The sequence below is a fragment of the Rhipicephalus sanguineus genome, chromosome 4 (genome assembly GCF_013339695.2).
Source record: "Rhipicephalus sanguineus isolate Rsan-2018 chromosome 4, BIME_Rsan_1.4, whole genome shotgun sequence".
In the NCBI taxonomy this organism is placed as follows: Eukaryota; Metazoa; Arthropoda; class Arachnida; order Ixodida; family Ixodidae; genus Rhipicephalus; species Rhipicephalus sanguineus.
Window position 1 is genome coordinate 22590111 of NC_051179.1, and position 18808 is coordinate 22608918.

An 18808-nucleotide genomic window follows, 5' to 3' on the forward strand; every position below is an offset into this window, starting at 1 on the left:
ATGCGAAACATGTGCTTTGTCTCGCGCGTGTTTGGTCTGTCAAAACGCACTGTTATAAAACCAATAATAGAGTATTAGAATTGGGTTCGTAGGGTTCGCGTTGCTTCGCAGCCAGGAGCTTCGAGTACGACGCATGCGCGCTGGCGACAAACGCTAACGCAAATAGAAAACTGCCTAAGAGAAAGTTTTAGAATGGCGTACACAGGGTTAGCGTTCGTTGGGTACGATCCGCTATTTTCGTAACTTAAACGTGGGTACCCAAGATGACAGCGTATGACGCATGCGCAGTGGCGACATACACTCACGCGAAGGCACCCTATTCTAAAGCTCTCTAATGTCTCGCCAAAAAATCGAGACGAACGTAACAGCCCACGTGCACACTGTGAAAAAAAAAAAAAGCACGAATGCCCTGACCCTATCAAACGACGGCTGTAGCTTACAGCCACCTGCAGTTAACTGACCTGTAGGACCTAAAGTACCAGACGCTACGGGCAAGGTTACAGTAAGCGCACTCAATTTTAATATTTATCACGATGTGTCACATTCGCGTAATTAATCATAAGACAGCGGGTAAACGAGAATCCCTGGTCTGGAGCCTACGTATATAGACAAGTAGTCTTCTATACTCGCCAGGACACTGAAGAAGACAGGGCTCTTTACTGATAGCGCGCGCAGTCAGTGCAGAGCACGCTGAAGCTCCTTTTTCTTGGGCCACTGTTCGATGCCTCGAAGTTTTCATCTTTCCAAAGAACCCTTACGTATTCCTAACATTTGCATCTACAAACATGCTGATTTTCCGTCAATGTCCTTATTTGCAGACTTCGATAACCTACCATCAGGCACTGCTCCTTTTCGCGTCTGGCGCCTGTAAATAGAATTCTACTAGAGCAATAAAGGGATGCGTAAGAGCCAGCAAACATGGAAGCCTCGTACTAGCCACATTTAGTTAGGTTGTTGGTTTCGAAGGAAAGCCAGCGCGTGCACACCTGTGTTCCATATCCTGCGGACTAGAGGAAGCAACGAAAGCGGACATCCGTCAAGAGATGCGCTACTTCCGAGCCGTTTCAAGATGTGCGCCCGGGTCAGATGTGGTTGCCGATTGCAGCGCTGTACAGATGAAAAAAATAAACGATAAAATCAGCTGCTCGCGTGAACACAGAGATAATGGATATGAGAATCGTGTAACAAAACAAAAGAGCAAAACAAGCTCGCTGCCATTTGTCTTGCTGCCTCGGCGAAAGCAAGAAAAAAACAAATATACAAACACTCTTCGTCAACTCTTCACATACATCATGCATGGCACTCTTCCCAAACAAAATACATCAAAAGAAAGCACATTTTGGACCAAGCCCCGCCCCACCCCACCCGCTTGGGGCGGTATAGGCAGCAGTTACTAGCTCAAACCAGGCAGCAAAATGACCTTCAAAGAGGTCGCGAATGCACTGTTCCGTTAAATGCCATGTTACTTATTCCTAAACGTGTTCTCGCTACACACCTTTCACTCTGTCTGCTCCTTGCGTCTAGCTTTCCCTGTACTAACGCGAAGGCGCAACCGAAAACGCAGTTCTTATACTGCTGCGTTCGGTCGTGCCAGGTAAAATAGATCTGAAAAATATAGCTACATTGTTAATCTGTAGCATTTATGGTTGAAAAGCTCCTGAGCGCATTTATTATACGATTGTGTTATACTATGTTTCATTTCATCCCTACATTTTTGACCATGTCAGTGACTCTAACTGTCACTAGTTCAGGCTGGCACTCAAGACTCAAACTCGCACGACTGCTGCTACGTTCGTACGAGCCTCGCTTCAGGTAACGCTTTATATAAAAGTTTGATCTCGTCAAACAAAACGTAAGCTCCGAGCAGCAAATGCACCCGAAACAATAACGCGTGCCTTTCTTCCGCTTTTTTTCTTCTTTCAGTTCTGCGTCATGCAACAGGTGGAGTTGTTGCCAGTTAACTATCGCTGTGATTAAAGGTGGGGTCTCACGTGCTACCTACACGTTATGCAACCGTCGTTGCGATGCCAAATTCAAGAGTAAAGATGTCTCCCGCAGTCAGTGCAGACTGCCCGTTGTCAATAAACTCCGCAACTCGCACGACAACGCAAGAACCGTAGCTATATGACTGTAAAATCGTGTCGTCACTCTCTACGTAACAGACCATAAAGCGGCGGCAAGGTGCATCATCTAACAACTTATCCTCTTGTCAGGAGGAAAGCAATCCTCGACAGTGGCATTCCAGCCTGTCGGTGAGGGCCAAAAGTGCGGGCAATCAACGCTTTTTTTCCTTCGAACTGCCCCGAACCCGTTATGGCACCGATGATCTTTCGGTACACCCCGAGGCGGATGCCAGTTCTAAGCACACGAGTCTTCAAAGAGACAGCACGAATTAGTCCCTGTCGTAGTAAGTAGCCATGGGTATCTTGGAGCCCCGCCTCCGGCACGGAGGACTGCAGAAGCTGTCGGGTGACGTGGGTGCAGTGTGGGAGGCCTTCGGGAGGGTGGAGCTGCCGTTGGCTTCACCGCAATCGCCCTTGTCCAGTCGCGAACGGTAGTGGTTGACGATGAACTCCATCTTCTTCAGGATCTTGTCGTCCGAATCAAGGTCCTTCTCGCGCAGCAGCTCCTGCAGCAGGGGTGATATCACGTTGGGCCGCTGCGACTTGGTCGGGCTCGAGTGGACCGCGCTTCTCTTGGAGCCGGGTTCAGTGAAGAGGTCCGGCGTCAGGGCCGGTCTCGAGGAACCGCGCTGCCGGAAGGCCCAGGTCTTGTTGCCGTCCGAGCCGGCGCCGGACCGCGGCGAGGTCCGGACCGGAGGCGGACTCCTCCACGAGCAGCGACCCGGAACGCCTCGCGTGAGGAAGGCCTTGTCAGCGGTCATGCTCCCTTCGCTGCTGTGAGACCTGGACCGGGGCAGAGTGGCCAGACCAGCGTCCACCGAACGACGTCTCGCGTTGGGGTTGGGGGGAAGTGGACGACTGTCGGACCCTCCCGTTGGTCGTCGGCTTGGACATTTGTTGCTGCTGGTGGTGTTGAGGAGTAGGCGACGTCGTTCCGTTTGCGGTCAGATTCTCCGTGCTCGTGGCCCGGTGGGGTGCGGCGAGGTAGGGAATCCTGGACTTGGCAGAGGGTGGCGGAGGAGTCTGCCTGGACCCAACGCCAGATATCGAATGCCTCGGAGACGAGGTCGTTCCGTTCGTCTTGGCGGGAGAGGCGGAGGGCGAAGCGGACGACGCGTAGCTCTCATCCGCTGACGCCGCGCCGCTGTCGACGACGTCGTGCGACCGTCCTCCCGCCGAGTCGGGTCGTTCCGGCGGCGTCATCTTCCACGGGGAGCCGTTGGTGTTTCCGAACTCTCCCGGCTGGGGTGTGACGTTTCCGGTCTTGGCAATCTTCCGCGGCGAGCACTTGCGGGATCCGCCGGGCGTCTTGGCGAACTCGCCTTCGGACGTCTCGCTACTGCTGTCGGCAGGCACTACCGCAACCGCCGCTGCTCGAGCTTGTCGAGTCGTCGCTGCAATGGGATATCCTCGACGGGGTCAGGTCTCGGTCGTGGTCGCCAGTCAGCGAGTTGTTGTGCGGCAGGCCCCTGTGTGACATCAGCGGCGACGTGCTGCCGTAAGAGTAGCTTGGTGCGGGAGGTCTGCGAAAGAAAGCACGAGACGGCAACGGATTAGAGTGTGCGTGACTATGAGTGTCGCGAACCACTTAATCAATGTCGACTTTTGGCGACATAATGACTACATCAACTCGAGTCACATCTGCCTAACTGAAGTTCTTAAAGCAAACCTTCAACCTGGGCTATTTGGTACGACATTCTAAGCTAGTTGCGCTGAGCGAAAGGCACGAAGGACAAAGAGCACTACATGATCTGTTCTCTTGTCCTTAGTCCTTCGCGCCTTTCGTTCAGCGCAGTTACAGTGCGAAGTTCTTTAAGCTCATCGAGATGCTTCCACGTGGCTTGAAGAACCACTATCTCGTGCACGGGCAACCCCTTTCTGCTCGTAACTTCTGCTTCGGCTGTCATTGACTTACGCGCCACTCGAACGGCAGCCAGCGTGACATACGTCAGTACAAACGTCAGTTCCAGTGCTATGAAAACATCTCGGAATCAGCAGCCCATTGAATTCTGTGATACAATAATTTATATGTACAAAAAGCAATGGCTGTACCACCTTTTTCGGGCTGAAGGTGCCAGGAAATGCTTTTAATATTTTAGCAACGTTGCTTGTTGGGCGAGTTGGAACGAGTCAGTCATAATGTAGTTCAGGCTTAAGAAAATCGGGGAAAGCGCTGTTGTTCGCGTGGTTTTTTCGGCCCCTGAAAAGCTTTCGGGCTTGTGCAGTTCGACCTCTCGGATGAAAGAAAAAAGAGGCTGCACCACAGACCATAAGCGAAAGTTCGTTCCATGCGTTCAAGGCGTTGTGTACGCCATCCCTCTGACGTGTGGTAGAAAGTACGTGGGTCAGACGGGACGCTGTCTGAATGAGAGACTCCGTGAGCACTATTACAGCGTACAAACGACAGTATCGGGGCACCTCGGCATCCACGTAAGGGATTGCGAGTGTAGGCCCCTCTTTGAAAACTCTGCGGTCCTTGCACGCAGTCGGGACCAAAGGGTGAGGGAAATCATCGAGGCTGAAGAAATTAAACGGTCTGGGGACGCATGCGTAAGCATGCCTTCCTTGCATCTTTCTGACAAAGAGCTTTTGTTTTTGGCGAGTCATGGGAACGGGGGCGGTGTTGGCACACCTGTGTGACTTTTCGGCACTTTTCTTGATTTCACCTTTTGGTTTTCAACTAATAAACTTTAGTTGGAAGAATGCGCTGTGTCCTTGTCCTCTCGCTCGTCTGTTGCCTGTTTTTTGCGCTGTACTACATTATGACTGACTTTTAATATTTACCTCGCTCACGGAACAAGACCGCACGATTTCTTCTCATATATTATTGTTAGCAGGGTTAACGTCAATTCCCCTTTTCTAACTGATAACTGTGACGGCAGGGCTTTCACCAATTTCCGGGGAAGTACGCGAATAGGGGACAATTGAGACAAACGCCTGAATACAAACGTTTAAGACGGTCACCACAGAAGTTTGGACTAAAGAGCGCCGTAATCAGTGTTATATCTAAGGTTCAATGCAACATCTCAAGTTAACAATTTTTATCTTGCGTCGAAAGGAATGCGCCAGCAAACGCATTGCAGGTTACAAAGTTTCACCTGGCATCCTAATGTACAATAGTATAATTTAGCTCCATGGCACTGACCTATTGTATGTGACCTGCATGGTTGGGCTGCCACCCTTCCCGGCAGTCATGGTCAGCTTCGCTGATGTCGATGTCCTGTGGCCTGCGAAACGATTAAGAAGAACAAACTGTTTACCCAGTCATTCAGTCATTAGCGTGATAATTAAGTAAACTCAGAAGGCGGTCACCAGACATTTTCCAGGATATATCTTGCATATAAGATGGAAAACACTCTGCACACGTTATCTGATTACAGTAAAGCTTATGAGAGAGCATACACCTGACTTCAAAGGTAGTTGCAGGATATGACAGGCATATAAAAGCACGCAAAAGTGTATTAAGAGGATTTCCAATCTTGCTTTTTAGTGCAGATGTTGATTTGAAGGAAGCATTCTAATTAATGCAAAAAAATTGTCAGTTTTGCTTGTTTGGCGAATACATCTGCTACATGTGCGATTAGTATGGCAGCCACATGCGACAATAGCTCTATCTTGCGTGTCTCCGTTAATACTAATTTGCGGTGTTTTATGCGCCAAAATCACGGTATTCCCCGCCGTAGTGGTGGACTCCGGAAGTTTCGACCATGTGGTGTTCTTTAACGCGCACCGGTATCGCACAGCACACGGGCCTCTAGCATTTCACCTCCATCGAAATGCTACCGCCGCGGCAGGGATCGAACCCGCGACTTTCAGGTCAGCAGCTGAGCACCGTAACCACTATACAACCGCGGCGAACTGAGCGTTTCTGTTCAGAAACTTATTATATACGTGTCCATGACTTCGACAGTTTTCCTTTTTTTTTCTTACGCCGAAGGTCATTTTATTAGGTTGGGAGAGCTTGCTGCAGGTTTGACGGGCTCTGCCATGTAATACCCAATAACACGCAACAGAGCCTATGGGAAGCTGGCCCATCCGACGCTCACCTGATCTGCACCTGCAGGGGTCGTGCTTGTCGAGGTAGTGCTCCAGCGTGTCCCATCCGCCGCCCACGCGCACCATCACGTGACTGCGGAGTATCTGCGAGGAAGAGGACAACGAAGGGAAGGGAAAGACGTTAGCGATGGCTCTTTAGAAGACGCAATAAACCATTGCGCTATCTGCTGCAACGATTGCGGAAGCACGGCTCTGCGCCAAGCGAATAAGTTACAGCGAAAGTTGACGCCAATTAAGTTTGAGAAAAGAAAAACAGGCAGCGTTAACATTGCAGTCATTGTGGAAACAGCGCCAACACAAATGATGGTGAGCCATATCGTTCCGTCTCATGAGCCTGTGTCATTCGTAAGACAAGATGTAACAGTCTACCAGGAGAGAGAATGATATGCACGAGGAGAAAGAGACAACAAGATGACAGGCATTACGACTGATCCAGATCGGCTATCCTGCACCGAGTAAAAGAAACAACATAACAGGTGGACATCCCACTAGTTTGAGAGTCCAGAAACTCGGAAGTTCTGAACTGCAAAGTTCGGAGCTAATACAACCAGGCTTAGACAGAAAGTCTGACATATTTCACCACGCTAGAATTCTTCTAATCTACCATTCGCTCATCGAGTATACAAGCAATCAGTCGCTACCCCATTACTATATCGAAAAGAAAAAAGGCGTCGCGCGGCGTCACACCGATGTCAGGATCATTTAAGACGACCCTTCAAGCGACGGCCACACACTCTCCGTTACCAACTTCTACTTTATACACAATACTCACCCGTACGAAGATGAGCACCTTGGTGTCTCCAATCCTGTACTTCCCGTCCGCGACGCGAATCATCGGGAACTGGGACGGGCAGGTACACCTGTTCAGCAGGTCCACGACCTGCACAGGACACAAGCAACGAGAGGCTCAGCTGTCGAACACACTTTTGCGGCAGCGACGTGGATACTTTTTGGCACAGCACAACAAACGACACAAAAGTTAACGGATGACAGAAATGCGGTAAACTGGAGTAATTGACAGCGCCTGAACGACGGAGGCGTCGTGGTGAAACCTAAAATTCAGAAGCGGGACTTGTCTTCATGAGGGCAACAACTCAACTTTCGAAACATTGACTATAGGCTGATCGTTTTTTTTTTTTTCACAAGGTCAATGGCAGTGAACTTAGTCGTGACAAGTAGGACTTCCTTAAGCAATAAGTAACAACTTATTGTTTTGTGTGTGTGTGTGTGTGTGTGTGTGTGTGTGTGTGTGTGTGTGTGTGTGTGTGTGTGTGTGTGTGTGTGTGTGTGTGTGTGTGTGTGTGTGTGTGTGTGTGTGTGTGTGTGTGTGTGTGTGTGTGTGTGTGTGTGTGTGTGTGTGTGTGTGTGTGTGTGTGTGTGTGTGTGTGTGTGTGTGTGTGTGTGTGTGTGTGTGTGTGTGTGTGTGTGTGTGTGTGTGTGTGTGTGTGTGTGTGTGTGTGTGTGTGTGTTCTTTTTTTTAACGTCGCATGTGCGCAAAATTAAACGAATCGTAGCTCGAAGGCTGCTCATTTTAGGCGTTCAGTTCTGAATATTTTTGCAACTGTCACCGTGTTTCTATTCTTCAGGCTGTTTAACCATAATTATTTCCCGCATTTACATCGTTGCAACGAACTACGTGATGCTGCTTTCTTGCCATGCCTTTGTGTTAACTTGTACTCCGTTTCTTACAGAGGTCCCCATTCGGTTACGTGCCTTGGTACTGTCTTCTGAAGAAGCATTCTATGTTTGTATACTTACGAGCAAATAAATATAAATCGACTGATCGACTGATTGATTGACTGATCATAGACGCCACAGGAACAACTGCATCAGGCACCGGCGAAAGCTCGTAAAATGTAGAAAGCCATCCACCCAGAGCGAATCACTTCAATACCGCGCTTATAAGATCCCGAGAAAGGAGGCATGCTCCGACTAGGCAGGCATTTCGACAACGCCGCGGGACACACGCACCCATTCGTCATCATCGCAATCAATACTCCAAGCACGTATACGTCGCCACATGCGAGCTTCTCCCAAACGCACTTCCGGTTTACCTGCCCTACACCAACACTAGCGGCATCGACTTTCTCTCTGAACCTTGTCGCTTCATCTCGTGTTCCATCATTTTTCTTCCTTGCCAGTCTTCTTGAGAAACGGCGGTTGCGAACACGTCCCATGCTATCTCCGGTGAGGTAAAAAACTGGATTCTACAGGTCATATCTTTTTTTCTTCTATTGCAAAACGATCGACTTGTTTTCATCTTCCCGCTAGTCGGTCTGTTTTGTGTATTCCTTCCTGGAGCGGAGGGGGGTGGGGAGGCACATCAAGACGTACATCCATCTCATCGGCGATCACGCCAAAGAAAGCACCATCGCCCGAACATTTCCGGCCGCAAAACTTGTCGTCAACTCGACCGAAGACAAGGGTGAAGAATCAGTTTCTATCGGGAGGAGTGAAGTCTGAAGGGTCGGTCGCTCAGCCGCGCCGAGAGAGATTCACCACTCTCACACATTTTCACGAACTCCGAATATAATGCCTGTTATATAACGGAGTTATAGGTGCCGCAGCTTCAAAGAGTGGCGGCGGCAAGCTGTTTTGCTGCGCCACACAAGCAGCTGTCAATGCCGACGCCCGCAGGCTCCACCAGGCTGCGCCATTAATAACCCGTCGCTCTCATCGCCACAAGTGAAGCAACTCTTCTATAGCAGTACCTCGCCGCACCACCAACCAGCCCATCACTCCTTTCCCTCTATCATTCTTTACTTTTCTTTCTCCAAGTCACCCTTTGGCGCGTTGCTTTCGATTGTATGCAACCGCTTTGTGCCGGAGGCAGGCGACGACGCGGCGCGTCTCCGAGAAGGTGAGACTGAGACAGAAAAGGCCATCGTCGACGTCGCTTGATCCCGTAGAGCGTTGCGTAGGGACGAACGGCCACGATGCACCGTTTCTCCACCACCCCCTTCTCTACACCATAGCTAACCTGGCATCGAGGGGAGATGGGGAGAGGGCTCCCCCTTTCCCCCGATGCCAGCAAGACGCCACAGCAGCATCTTCTGCATCAAATGGGGGGGAGGGATACGTTTTGCCCGTCCCTGTCTCGCGACACCAATGCTACTGCCAAGCACCCCGCGCACCCATCCTACCCAACAAGATACGGCGCAGCAGCATCTTCTGCATCAAAAGGGGGTGGAGGGGGGAGGGGGGGGGAGGTTACGCGTTGCGGCACCACATGGGTCGAGGCCCTGCCCCCGGAGAACCGAAGTAGCAGCATTCGAGGTCGTTGCCACGACAATCACGGCCGCCGGTGCAAGCCGTGTGCCCATAAAAGCGAGCCCGGAGTTTCTGGAACCTCGGGCTTCTCCTATAGTTCCGAGAATCACCGAGCTAAAGCATTGTTATACACTGACGCCTTTTGTTCGCAAGCCGCCCGTCTACACTCCCCGCGATTTGGTGCACGTCTATTACCACACGGACTGCAAGCTCAGGCGCGTGGCGTTTCGTTTGGTGCCAAAGGCGACGGGAAGGAGTCTGATGGCAATGCGCAGCGTCAACGTTGATGGATGTCGCCACGGAGACTCAGGTTCACGTCGACTAGTTCGATGACAACCACGACTGTTTTGTGCAGATGTTCCGAGGCTCGGCATTTTGTTTATGAGGGGCGAAGGGGTCAACCATATTTTATGTATGTCCGTGCGTTTGTATGTGCGCGTGTATATATGCACGTACGCATACAAAGGGGGGTAGGGGTGTGTGAAGTGGCTACGCCAGTGGTCGGCATATGAGTATAGTTTCGTCTACCAAACTTCGTTAACAGTTTACATGCCATGCATATCGAACACAAAAAGGTATTTGGGCAAGAAGTTTTATGCCGTGGCGTGAGAAATATCCCAAATGCGCAATAGACACAGTTCCATCGGCACAATTTTGTTACAATACTGTATTAACTGCTTACACGGTTGCAGCTAACAACTCTTCTCGCTCATCTATAACTTCTAAACTCCGTTTAAATTTCTCCGGCAGCGAAACTCGCGACTACGCTAGACTGCAAGCCCACCACGCTTCAGTGTACCGCGCGACGCGACCGCACGGCCAGGGACACGTGGCGGACAAGAAAGAAAACACGTGACATACAAAGGAAGCGCGCGCTTTCAAAATAGGCGCAATACGCACGCGAGATATCTGTCGGGGTGCGTGCTTGAGGAGGAACGTAGCGGCGGGGGGAGGAAGGTCGCGTGCGTGGCGTGCAGAACGAGAATAGTACACACACACACACACACCAACACGGGGGGCTTTCACTTTTGCTGCCGCACGCGGAATGCTGCACCTCGTTCATCGTGCGCTGCGCGTACCCGGCCGCGTATTTATCTTCGCGGCGCGTGCGACGGCCTGTACGTTAACGTGTACTTATTCTCGTCGTTCTCCGCGCGTGCGTGCCTGTGTCACTATAGTTAGTCCGCGCGTGTTTGCGCGCATGTGGGAGAGAGAGAGAGAGTGCCGAGTCTGCGCATAGACGATTACGGAATGTTGATCAGAAGGCATAGCTGCCCGGTCGAAATTGGACAACTTTCCATCCTCAATTCGTTTCTATCAACACCCAGTCGTTTACTGAACTTTCGCTCCAACTAAATTATTGTTGATGAACAAATGACTTTCAATAAATAACGACTTCTAAATCGTCCACTATAAAGCGACAAGTGTGGTCGTTCCGCGATTGCGGAAGAGACGTAACAGTAATTTCTCTAAAATTATTGGTTTACATGACAAAACCACAATAGGATTACGAGGAACGCAGTGTAGCGGAGGTGTTCGATTCAATTTTGACCACCTGGTGTTTTTGAAGGTGCCTCTAAATCTAAGCCCACGGGTGTTTTTGACCCTCTCGCGCTTTTTGCGAAATTAGGCCGCCGCAACCAGGAATCGAACCCACACCCTCGAGCTTAGCAACGCAACAACATAACCGCTAGGCCCCCGGTCGTAGCCAGAAATTTTTTGGGGGGAAGGGGGGGGGGGGGGTGGAACGAGGGTTCAACCACCTTATATGGATGTTCGCGTTCCTATATGTGTATGTACACGCGTAACATTGAAAAAGACCCCCCCCCCCCCCCAACCATCCTTGGCCACGCCAATGCAGGCCTCCACGGCTGGTAATAAACGTTTAACTTAACTGTCACCTATTCATCTTCAGGGTCCCCCTGAAGTTACGAAATGCCATTTTCGCTGGCGTACTTTAGATTTAAAGAATGCGCTCTTGCGTGCACAGTATGCACGCTAAGCAGGCGCTGAAAACTGCGTTTTCGCCATTATTATCGTCGGCGGAGAGGCTGACGGAAGCGTACGGAAGCTCGCGTTCTTATCGGACTACCGATAACGCCAAGTGCGCATCGTTCTCAATTGACGACGACGACGACCAACGTCTGCGAACGTGCGACCGCACCCGCATATCTCGACGACCTTCTCAGGGTCGAGTGAAGGGCGTTCCGATAATTCCCAAAGAGGCCCGATGCTTGGAAATATTCGTTGCAAGCCGTTTGAGTGTCTCAGGATTGCCGTGGTGGCTATTGTGCACAGCATCTATACGCTCCGTCACGTGGCGATGAATCGAGCACTTGCTTCAGAAATCTGCTAGCAAACATTACACTACTACTACTACTACTACTACTACTACTACTACTACTACTACTACTACTACTAATAATAATAATAATAATAATAATAATAATAATAATAATAATAATAATAATAATAATAATAATATAATAATAATAATAATAATAATAATAATAAATCAATGACAATAGAATAAGGCGGAAGTAAAACATGTTTATTTGCAGGAAGACCAAATCAATATCCCTGCACGAGACATAGACTGCAGTCAAAACCAACTGACGTCTTAGCGGACTTAACTGTTATCTGTCCGGTTTTAAACTCACTTATTCCGACAACAGCAGGCTAACCCATCGGACAGAATTTATTATTATTATTATTATTATTATTATTATTATTATTATTATTATTATTATTATTATTAACGATAACCCAAATTTCACTGTGGAAAGTTATAGTAAAGTGAAATAACTAAGTGGTATCATGTAAGAAGGAAACGTAAACGAAAACATGACAAGAACCGAACCTAATAGACATAAAAATACGCCGTCTCTATAGCAACCGAAACATTAACCACATTTAGTTTCTAATAATGTTTTATTAATTATATTTCGAATGTACAGGTTTGCTACAACCTGCTCGGGCTCGGACTTTTTCATTTGGGCTTGGCTTGGCTGCTTGGCTGGGGCTTGGTCAGATTCACTCGGCTTCGGCTTGGCTACGGCGAGTAATTCACTTACAGGGTCACTGCACGGAGCGGCCTTTTCAAGTAGCCGCAAGTGGGGGCTCTTAAAGGATGTCTACAGGGGCCATCGCCGGCAGCGTATATATCGCAGATAAAAGAGGCGAAGACTGCCGGCAGTTACCTGTGGAAGCCGTCCGCAGTCGTGAGTGCCAGATAGCGCCGACGGAGAAAAATCTACAAAGCTACTGCACACTGTCACCATCTTTATCACAGTGAAGAGGAAATTCTTCACGGAGACAGAACACGATGGCGAGCGGCTCGCACACTCTCGTACAGAGTTTTGTATAGGCTGATGTCTCGAGGTCTGCATGCTGTGACGACCAGGTAGGATCAGACAATACGAACGACACAGAGTCAATCATGTTTATGTATGGCGGGAGCAAAATCTCAGTGACCCTTATGCATTTGCCTAAGACGATTCGAAGACAAAAGCCATCTTCTTATTGTTCTCAGTCGATGTATTGATCCTGTCCCAGCCCCATGCGAAAGCTTTCTGCACCTAACGTGATTTTGCACTGCCTCAAAGATCGGAGGTATTGCAGGCTTTCCTGCACATCACCTCACTTTGCACTGCCTCCGTAATCGACCCACCTTTGACTAATCGACGATGTCACGTGATGAATTCATGATAACGCCATCATGAAGTCATGCCATCATGAATTTTTTTTGCATCACTCGTGTAGACGCCGACGGTTGATTTTCACGTTTGATGAGGCATCTAAGGCTTTCGCATTAACAAGGCCTCACTCTCCCGAGCTCGCCAGAAGCTCGGTCAGAAGGCAAACGTTCTCGATGTCACAACACAGCGAGACTTCGAAACTTGTGACAAAGGATGTAACTTGAGACTTACTCACACCGATATAGCGAGAAAAGCCTCCTTCTTTCCTTTCTTTTTTTTTTTTTAAGCGTGTCTAAAATGAGATCACTCCGCCACGTGGTCCAAGTGTCCGAGCAGACGGGGCGAAGAAGGGTTACGACCCGGCTTTGAGGGGGGAACGATGAATTAAATAACGAAGCTCTTAATTTAGAACGGGGGCGGCGCTTTCAGCTGTCGCTCAGCGACGCGCTGAGGTGCTAGGCGGCGACGTCTGTCTCAGGTCCAGCGAAGTGAGACGACCATTGAACCTGCTTCGCGGAACGGCACACTTCGCCCCCGAGAAGGCGCCTCGTGGAGCACAATAATATCGTCGGCCGCATCCGGCTCCTCACCGGCAGCGAACAGGAGAGCATCAGAGACGACGTTGACTGCAGGCACCGTACACAGCTTTACGCGACCATTAAGGCGAAAGCCTTAGATGCCATATCAAACGCGAAAATTGACCGGCGTCAACACGGGTGATGCAAAACACCACCACGTGATGAAATCACCATATGACCTCACAGATCGCCAAACTGTGTGACGTCATCCTGGCGTCACGTTATGCGACATCATCACATGATGATGACCTCAACACATGACACCGTCGCTTGGTCAAAGGTGGGGCCAATCACACAGGCAGTGCAAAACCAGGTGAGGTGAAGAAAGCTTGCAACGCATCCCATGCTACAGAGGCTGTGATAAAGCACGTTATGTGCAGAAAGCTTTCGGACGTGGGGGAGTATCCGAACACCGACTGAGGAGGAAAAAGAAAGATGATGGCTTTCGACCTTCGAGTCGCCTTAGGCGAATGCATAAAGGACATTGTGTTTTAAATTTGTGTGCGTGTGAGAGAAACATTGATCGTGCTTGTTAGTGATTGATTTTTAAGAAAGTGATCGATCGTGGCAGCGAGTGATGGAGTGTACGATTGGACCAGTGGGTGAGCTATTGTGGTAGTGCGTGAGTGATATTGTCAGGAAGTGAGTGATCGTGTTTGTTAGCGAATGATTTTGCCGGAGATTTGGTGAATGACTGTGCAGTGAGTGAGTGACAGATTATTCGCTATAAAGGAGTAGCTTACTGCGACCCTGACAAGGGCGCAATAACGGACGTGCGATACATAGGCGGCACTAGTCACATCCAACCCGTCGTATACGACTTCCTTTTCAGTGACCGATAGGCGATAGCATTCTGATGATCGGTCGACTAACTGTCTGCTAACACCCTGAAAAGCGATGAACTGAACGCAATTAAGCTAGCCAGGTACAAACAGCGCAACGAATGTGCAAACAGAACAACGTCCGATCCATATGAAAAAATAATAACAACAAATAAATAAGAGTTCTACCAGTTCCGCGCCGTGAAAACCATCGGACAGCAAAGCTGTAAGAAAGAGCGCGAGTGTACGCGATTCTCCATCATCATCGTCATCACGATACAGCCTCACCACCACCGTTACCACCATCATTTTCATCGTAATTTCGGTATACTTATTTCTTTAGTCCCTCCCCTCTTGTCACGTGACCAGCGTGAATACTACTACTGCTACTACTACTACTAGTACTAGTACTACTACTACTACTACTACTACTACTACTACTACTGCTGCTGCTGCTGCTACTACGAAGACGACGGCACAGGGTAAGGCTAAGAATGCTTCGATGTAAAAAGAAGGAAAAGCGTAGCAGCCGCTCTTTTCTTCAGGCATGCAGTGTCATTAAGCAAAGCTGGAGCACGCGACAGACGCAGTTGGAAGGCTAACCCATCGCCGCTGCGGGTTGCGGTCGAGGTCACGCACCCTGGCCGACTGAGGTGCACCCTTGCAAGTATACCCACGGCCAGGGTCACGGGCAAGCAAGCAAGCAAGCAAGCAAGCAAGCAAGCAAGCAAGCAAGCATTGAACCGTGACTAAGAAGAGACGGCGCGGAGTAACCCGTGATTTGTCGTTTAATTCGGGCAGCCCCTAATGATGCCACCTCGGCGAGCTGCTTCGGAAATGATGCGATTATCCCCGCTCGTTGGTGAGGTGCCGCGCTCGCGAGAAAAGCCTGCGCGCGGGTAATTTGAACCGAAAATAGCCGGGCAGCCGCGCGCCACACTCGCGCGCCAAGCTGCGCGTCTCTGTCGCTTGGCTCGACAGAGGTCGCTCGCTGCGGTGTTGAACGACCTCATCGGTCTCGGCAGCTGCTGGCTGCCACTGACATCCCACAAACCATTAAGACACGACAACAAAGGTGACAACGGGATCGCTTTGTCCGTTAATAATGAAGTGAGGTCACGATTTTACCAAATGCAAGAACCATGACAGACGGAGCCCACTGTTGTGCAAGCTGCTTTGAGCAGTGACGTCACACGGCCTGGCCACTTGGTTCTCCTACAAGGCTTGTAAGTTCTATAAACACTCACCGTGTTGGCTACAGCACTGAGGACACGAGTTCGATTACCGACCACGGCGTCGGAAAGGTCGACTAAGAGTACAACGAGACGCAACGTCCAAACGGTCCGATGAATATTAAAATAATTTCGAGTGCTTACGTGCCGATATCAAGCTATGATGAAGTGATGACGAGATCACCTCCGCTTATTTAAGGTGCGCATAAATCCAACTGCGCGGTTGTTTTTCGCATTTAATCCTCATCAAAATGCGGCCACCATAGCCGGGAATCAAACCTGCGCCCTCGTGCTCAGTAGCGTGATGCTACTGCCGCGACGGCAGGTGGTGATCGAACTACGAACGTTAGATGCTAAGCGACAAGGGTGGGTCGGCTCTAATTAGGCAACTTTTCTACCGGTCAACTTGTTTACTGTAAAGGTTTTTTGTTCTCGGTGAAAAGAAAAGATCTTTGATTGATTGATTGATTGATTGATTGATTGATTGATTGATTGATCGATTGATGGATCGACTGATCGATTGTTCGATTGAAATGACTACTGGAGGTTCCGTTACGTCAGACATACTGATCGCAAGATGTCGAGTCTATATAAGTTGGCTGTACATACCCAAGACTACACCACCCAAATGCACCGAACTAGTTCGTGAACGGAGTGAGCATCGTGTCTTCCCAACCAGGAGTCTTCGAGAAAGAGGTGCAGCGCGTCGGACGCAGGCCCCGGAAAAGAGGCACACCCTCGGGAAGCAGATTTACGATCCACGCTAGCGTAAACAGAAGAGCGGTAGAGGGCAGAGCAGCTGCCGCAGCGAGGTTGACTCTAAGTAGCGGAAGGGCGCGAACCGCACACGAACTCCCAACGCTGCGGCGGATGCGAGGCGCGCGCGAGACACTCGCCAGCGGCCACGGTCACGGCCAACAGCCGCCGTCTCGCCCTCTCGTTAAAGAAAAAAAAAAACGAAAAAAATCCGACAGCCTCGTTTCCTCGTTCGCTGTATACGAGAGAAACACGGTGCTGCTCGGACGGAAGGATCGCTCCATTTCGAACTTTTGCTGGCAAATAGATAACTGAAGAAGACGAGGGCGCGTAATTATTTAGACGAAAGAGTTAGATGCCTCAAGGACGAAAGTGACCGTAGGCGTCAACAGGAGTGATGCAAAAAAAAAAAAAAAAAAAGAAAAGAAAAACATCGTGTGATGACGTCCACACAACGTCACAGGTCTCCAAAATTGGTGGCGTCATGACGTCACTATGACGTCACATCACGCGGCTTCTCCTGACATCATCACACGACATCATCGCTTGGTCAAAGGTGGGCCGATCCCGGAGGCACTGCAAAACTACGTGAGGTGCAGAAAGCTTCCAATGCCTACGATCCCGGAGGCAGTGTATAAAAAACACTTTTTGGCAGAACTGCAACAAACGGGACAGTGAGCACACAGACTGGACAGGACAGCGCTGTGTCCTGTGTGTTCACCATCCCGTCGATAGCTTCAACGATAATTTCTGACCTGACGATAATGTCTGACTGATTTCAACTCGTGTTGAGCAGAGTTCCTCTTATTATTATTATTATTATTATTATTATTATTATTATTATTATTATTATTATTATTATTATTATTATTATTATTATTATTATTAAATGTACATAAAGGAGCTTAGTGCTTAGGTGTGGCACCGCCTGCTACTCTTGCATAATAATAGCTGCCATCGCGAAGTAGTGAACAAGTACGAAACTATACAAAGGCACACATACGAACACTCACTCACTTAAGTCCCAGTTCTCCCACACAAAAATGTGTCCACTCAACAGAAATCTTTACAAAACACAAATATCCGTTCTTCACTTCAAGGCTACGCGGAGATGCACAGCTAAACTCGCTCGACTAGGCCAGTTAAGCTTTCGCTTTAAAAACAAAAGGTGCGGCCTGTTGCGTGCCCCGAAAGCGGCGGGAGGCGCCTAGTTGAGCCTATTGCCGCTGTGGCGCCACAAAACGGGTCGTACCGAGGTTGTTAAAGGGCCCTTAACTACCCAGGGATCGAAATTTAGTTCTGGCGGAGTTGCACGCGCTTTCTCGTTTCGCTCTTTCCTTCGCTAAGCTGCGTTCGTCGGCTTGTCTATCCACCTCTCCGAGTGCCCTTCCTTAGCGTCCGAGGTAGAAAAGCAAGCAGCAGAAAACAGGCTCTTGTTCGCCCACTGACAGCGTCTCTTGCTCGCGACGTCACGTAATCATACATTTGACGTCACGGCGGCTGTTGTCGACAGAGCAAAGGCACCAAGGCGGTTAAAAAAAAAAAATACTGGAGCGGCGATTATTGCGCAAGAGTGAAGCCGTGCCCACCAAAAGATGGCGGCTGCGCGCGCCATCTTAGTAGGGGCACGATGAATCATCGGCGTTTAGCGAAGGAAAGCGAGCGTTTCCTGCGCACGCCAGACAAGTTTAATATGGCAACTTTCGCGGGTCAGATACTGTTCCATGTTTGTATTTGTGGTACTAGTTTTCGTTAGTAAGCCTCAAAGTCATGGCAAATTTTATTAGGAATCAATCGACAATACTCCGCTCGACGGGTTATTCTTGTTGGCCACAACGACCTTTTATTTTATAATTAACATAGTATTTACACAAACAGATCAAAGCCATTTGATCTCTAAGTAGGCACCACCAGAAAAAAAAAAAATGTTTCCGAGCTCTTTAGTGGGCAAAAGCTGGCTTCGCTTTTGCTGGCAAGGCATTGCGAGAGCTTCCACTCCGGAATTTTTTTAAAAGCCTCCTTGAAAGGCACGGAGAGGAGCAGGCGAACGTCTGTTGGTGGTTTAGGGGCCATTTAAAAGAAAACACGAGTGTCCTAGTGTTGCCGGTTTTCTTGAGGAGCCTCGAACTCTTGGAAAATATTGCTGGCGATCAGGTCATCAACACTCCTTTGTACGCACAACTTTCTTCGGAAACAAGGATCTCTTATTTCATCATTCGAACTTTTAATACCATTCAGTGCCATACGAAAATTCGTGGTAGCCGACGTTGACAT

General features: G+C 49.3%; 1 protein-coding gene across 1 annotated transcript in view; it reads right to left on the reverse strand.

The window, feature by feature from the left end:
- Positions 1-670: 670 nt before the first annotated feature.
- The window catches only part of LOC119389598 (GAS2-like protein 1), a 244995-nt gene continuing 226857 nt past the window's right edge, over positions 671-18808 (reverse strand). The window contains 6 exon segments of the mRNA XM_049414488.1: positions 671-2971; positions 2973-3485; positions 3487-3646; positions 5269-5350; positions 6170-6263; positions 6952-7059. Coding sequence (XP_049270445.1) covers positions 2393-2971; positions 2973-3485; positions 3487-3646; positions 5269-5350; positions 6170-6263; positions 6952-7059 — 1536 coding nt within the window. The 3' untranslated portion in view covers positions 671-2392.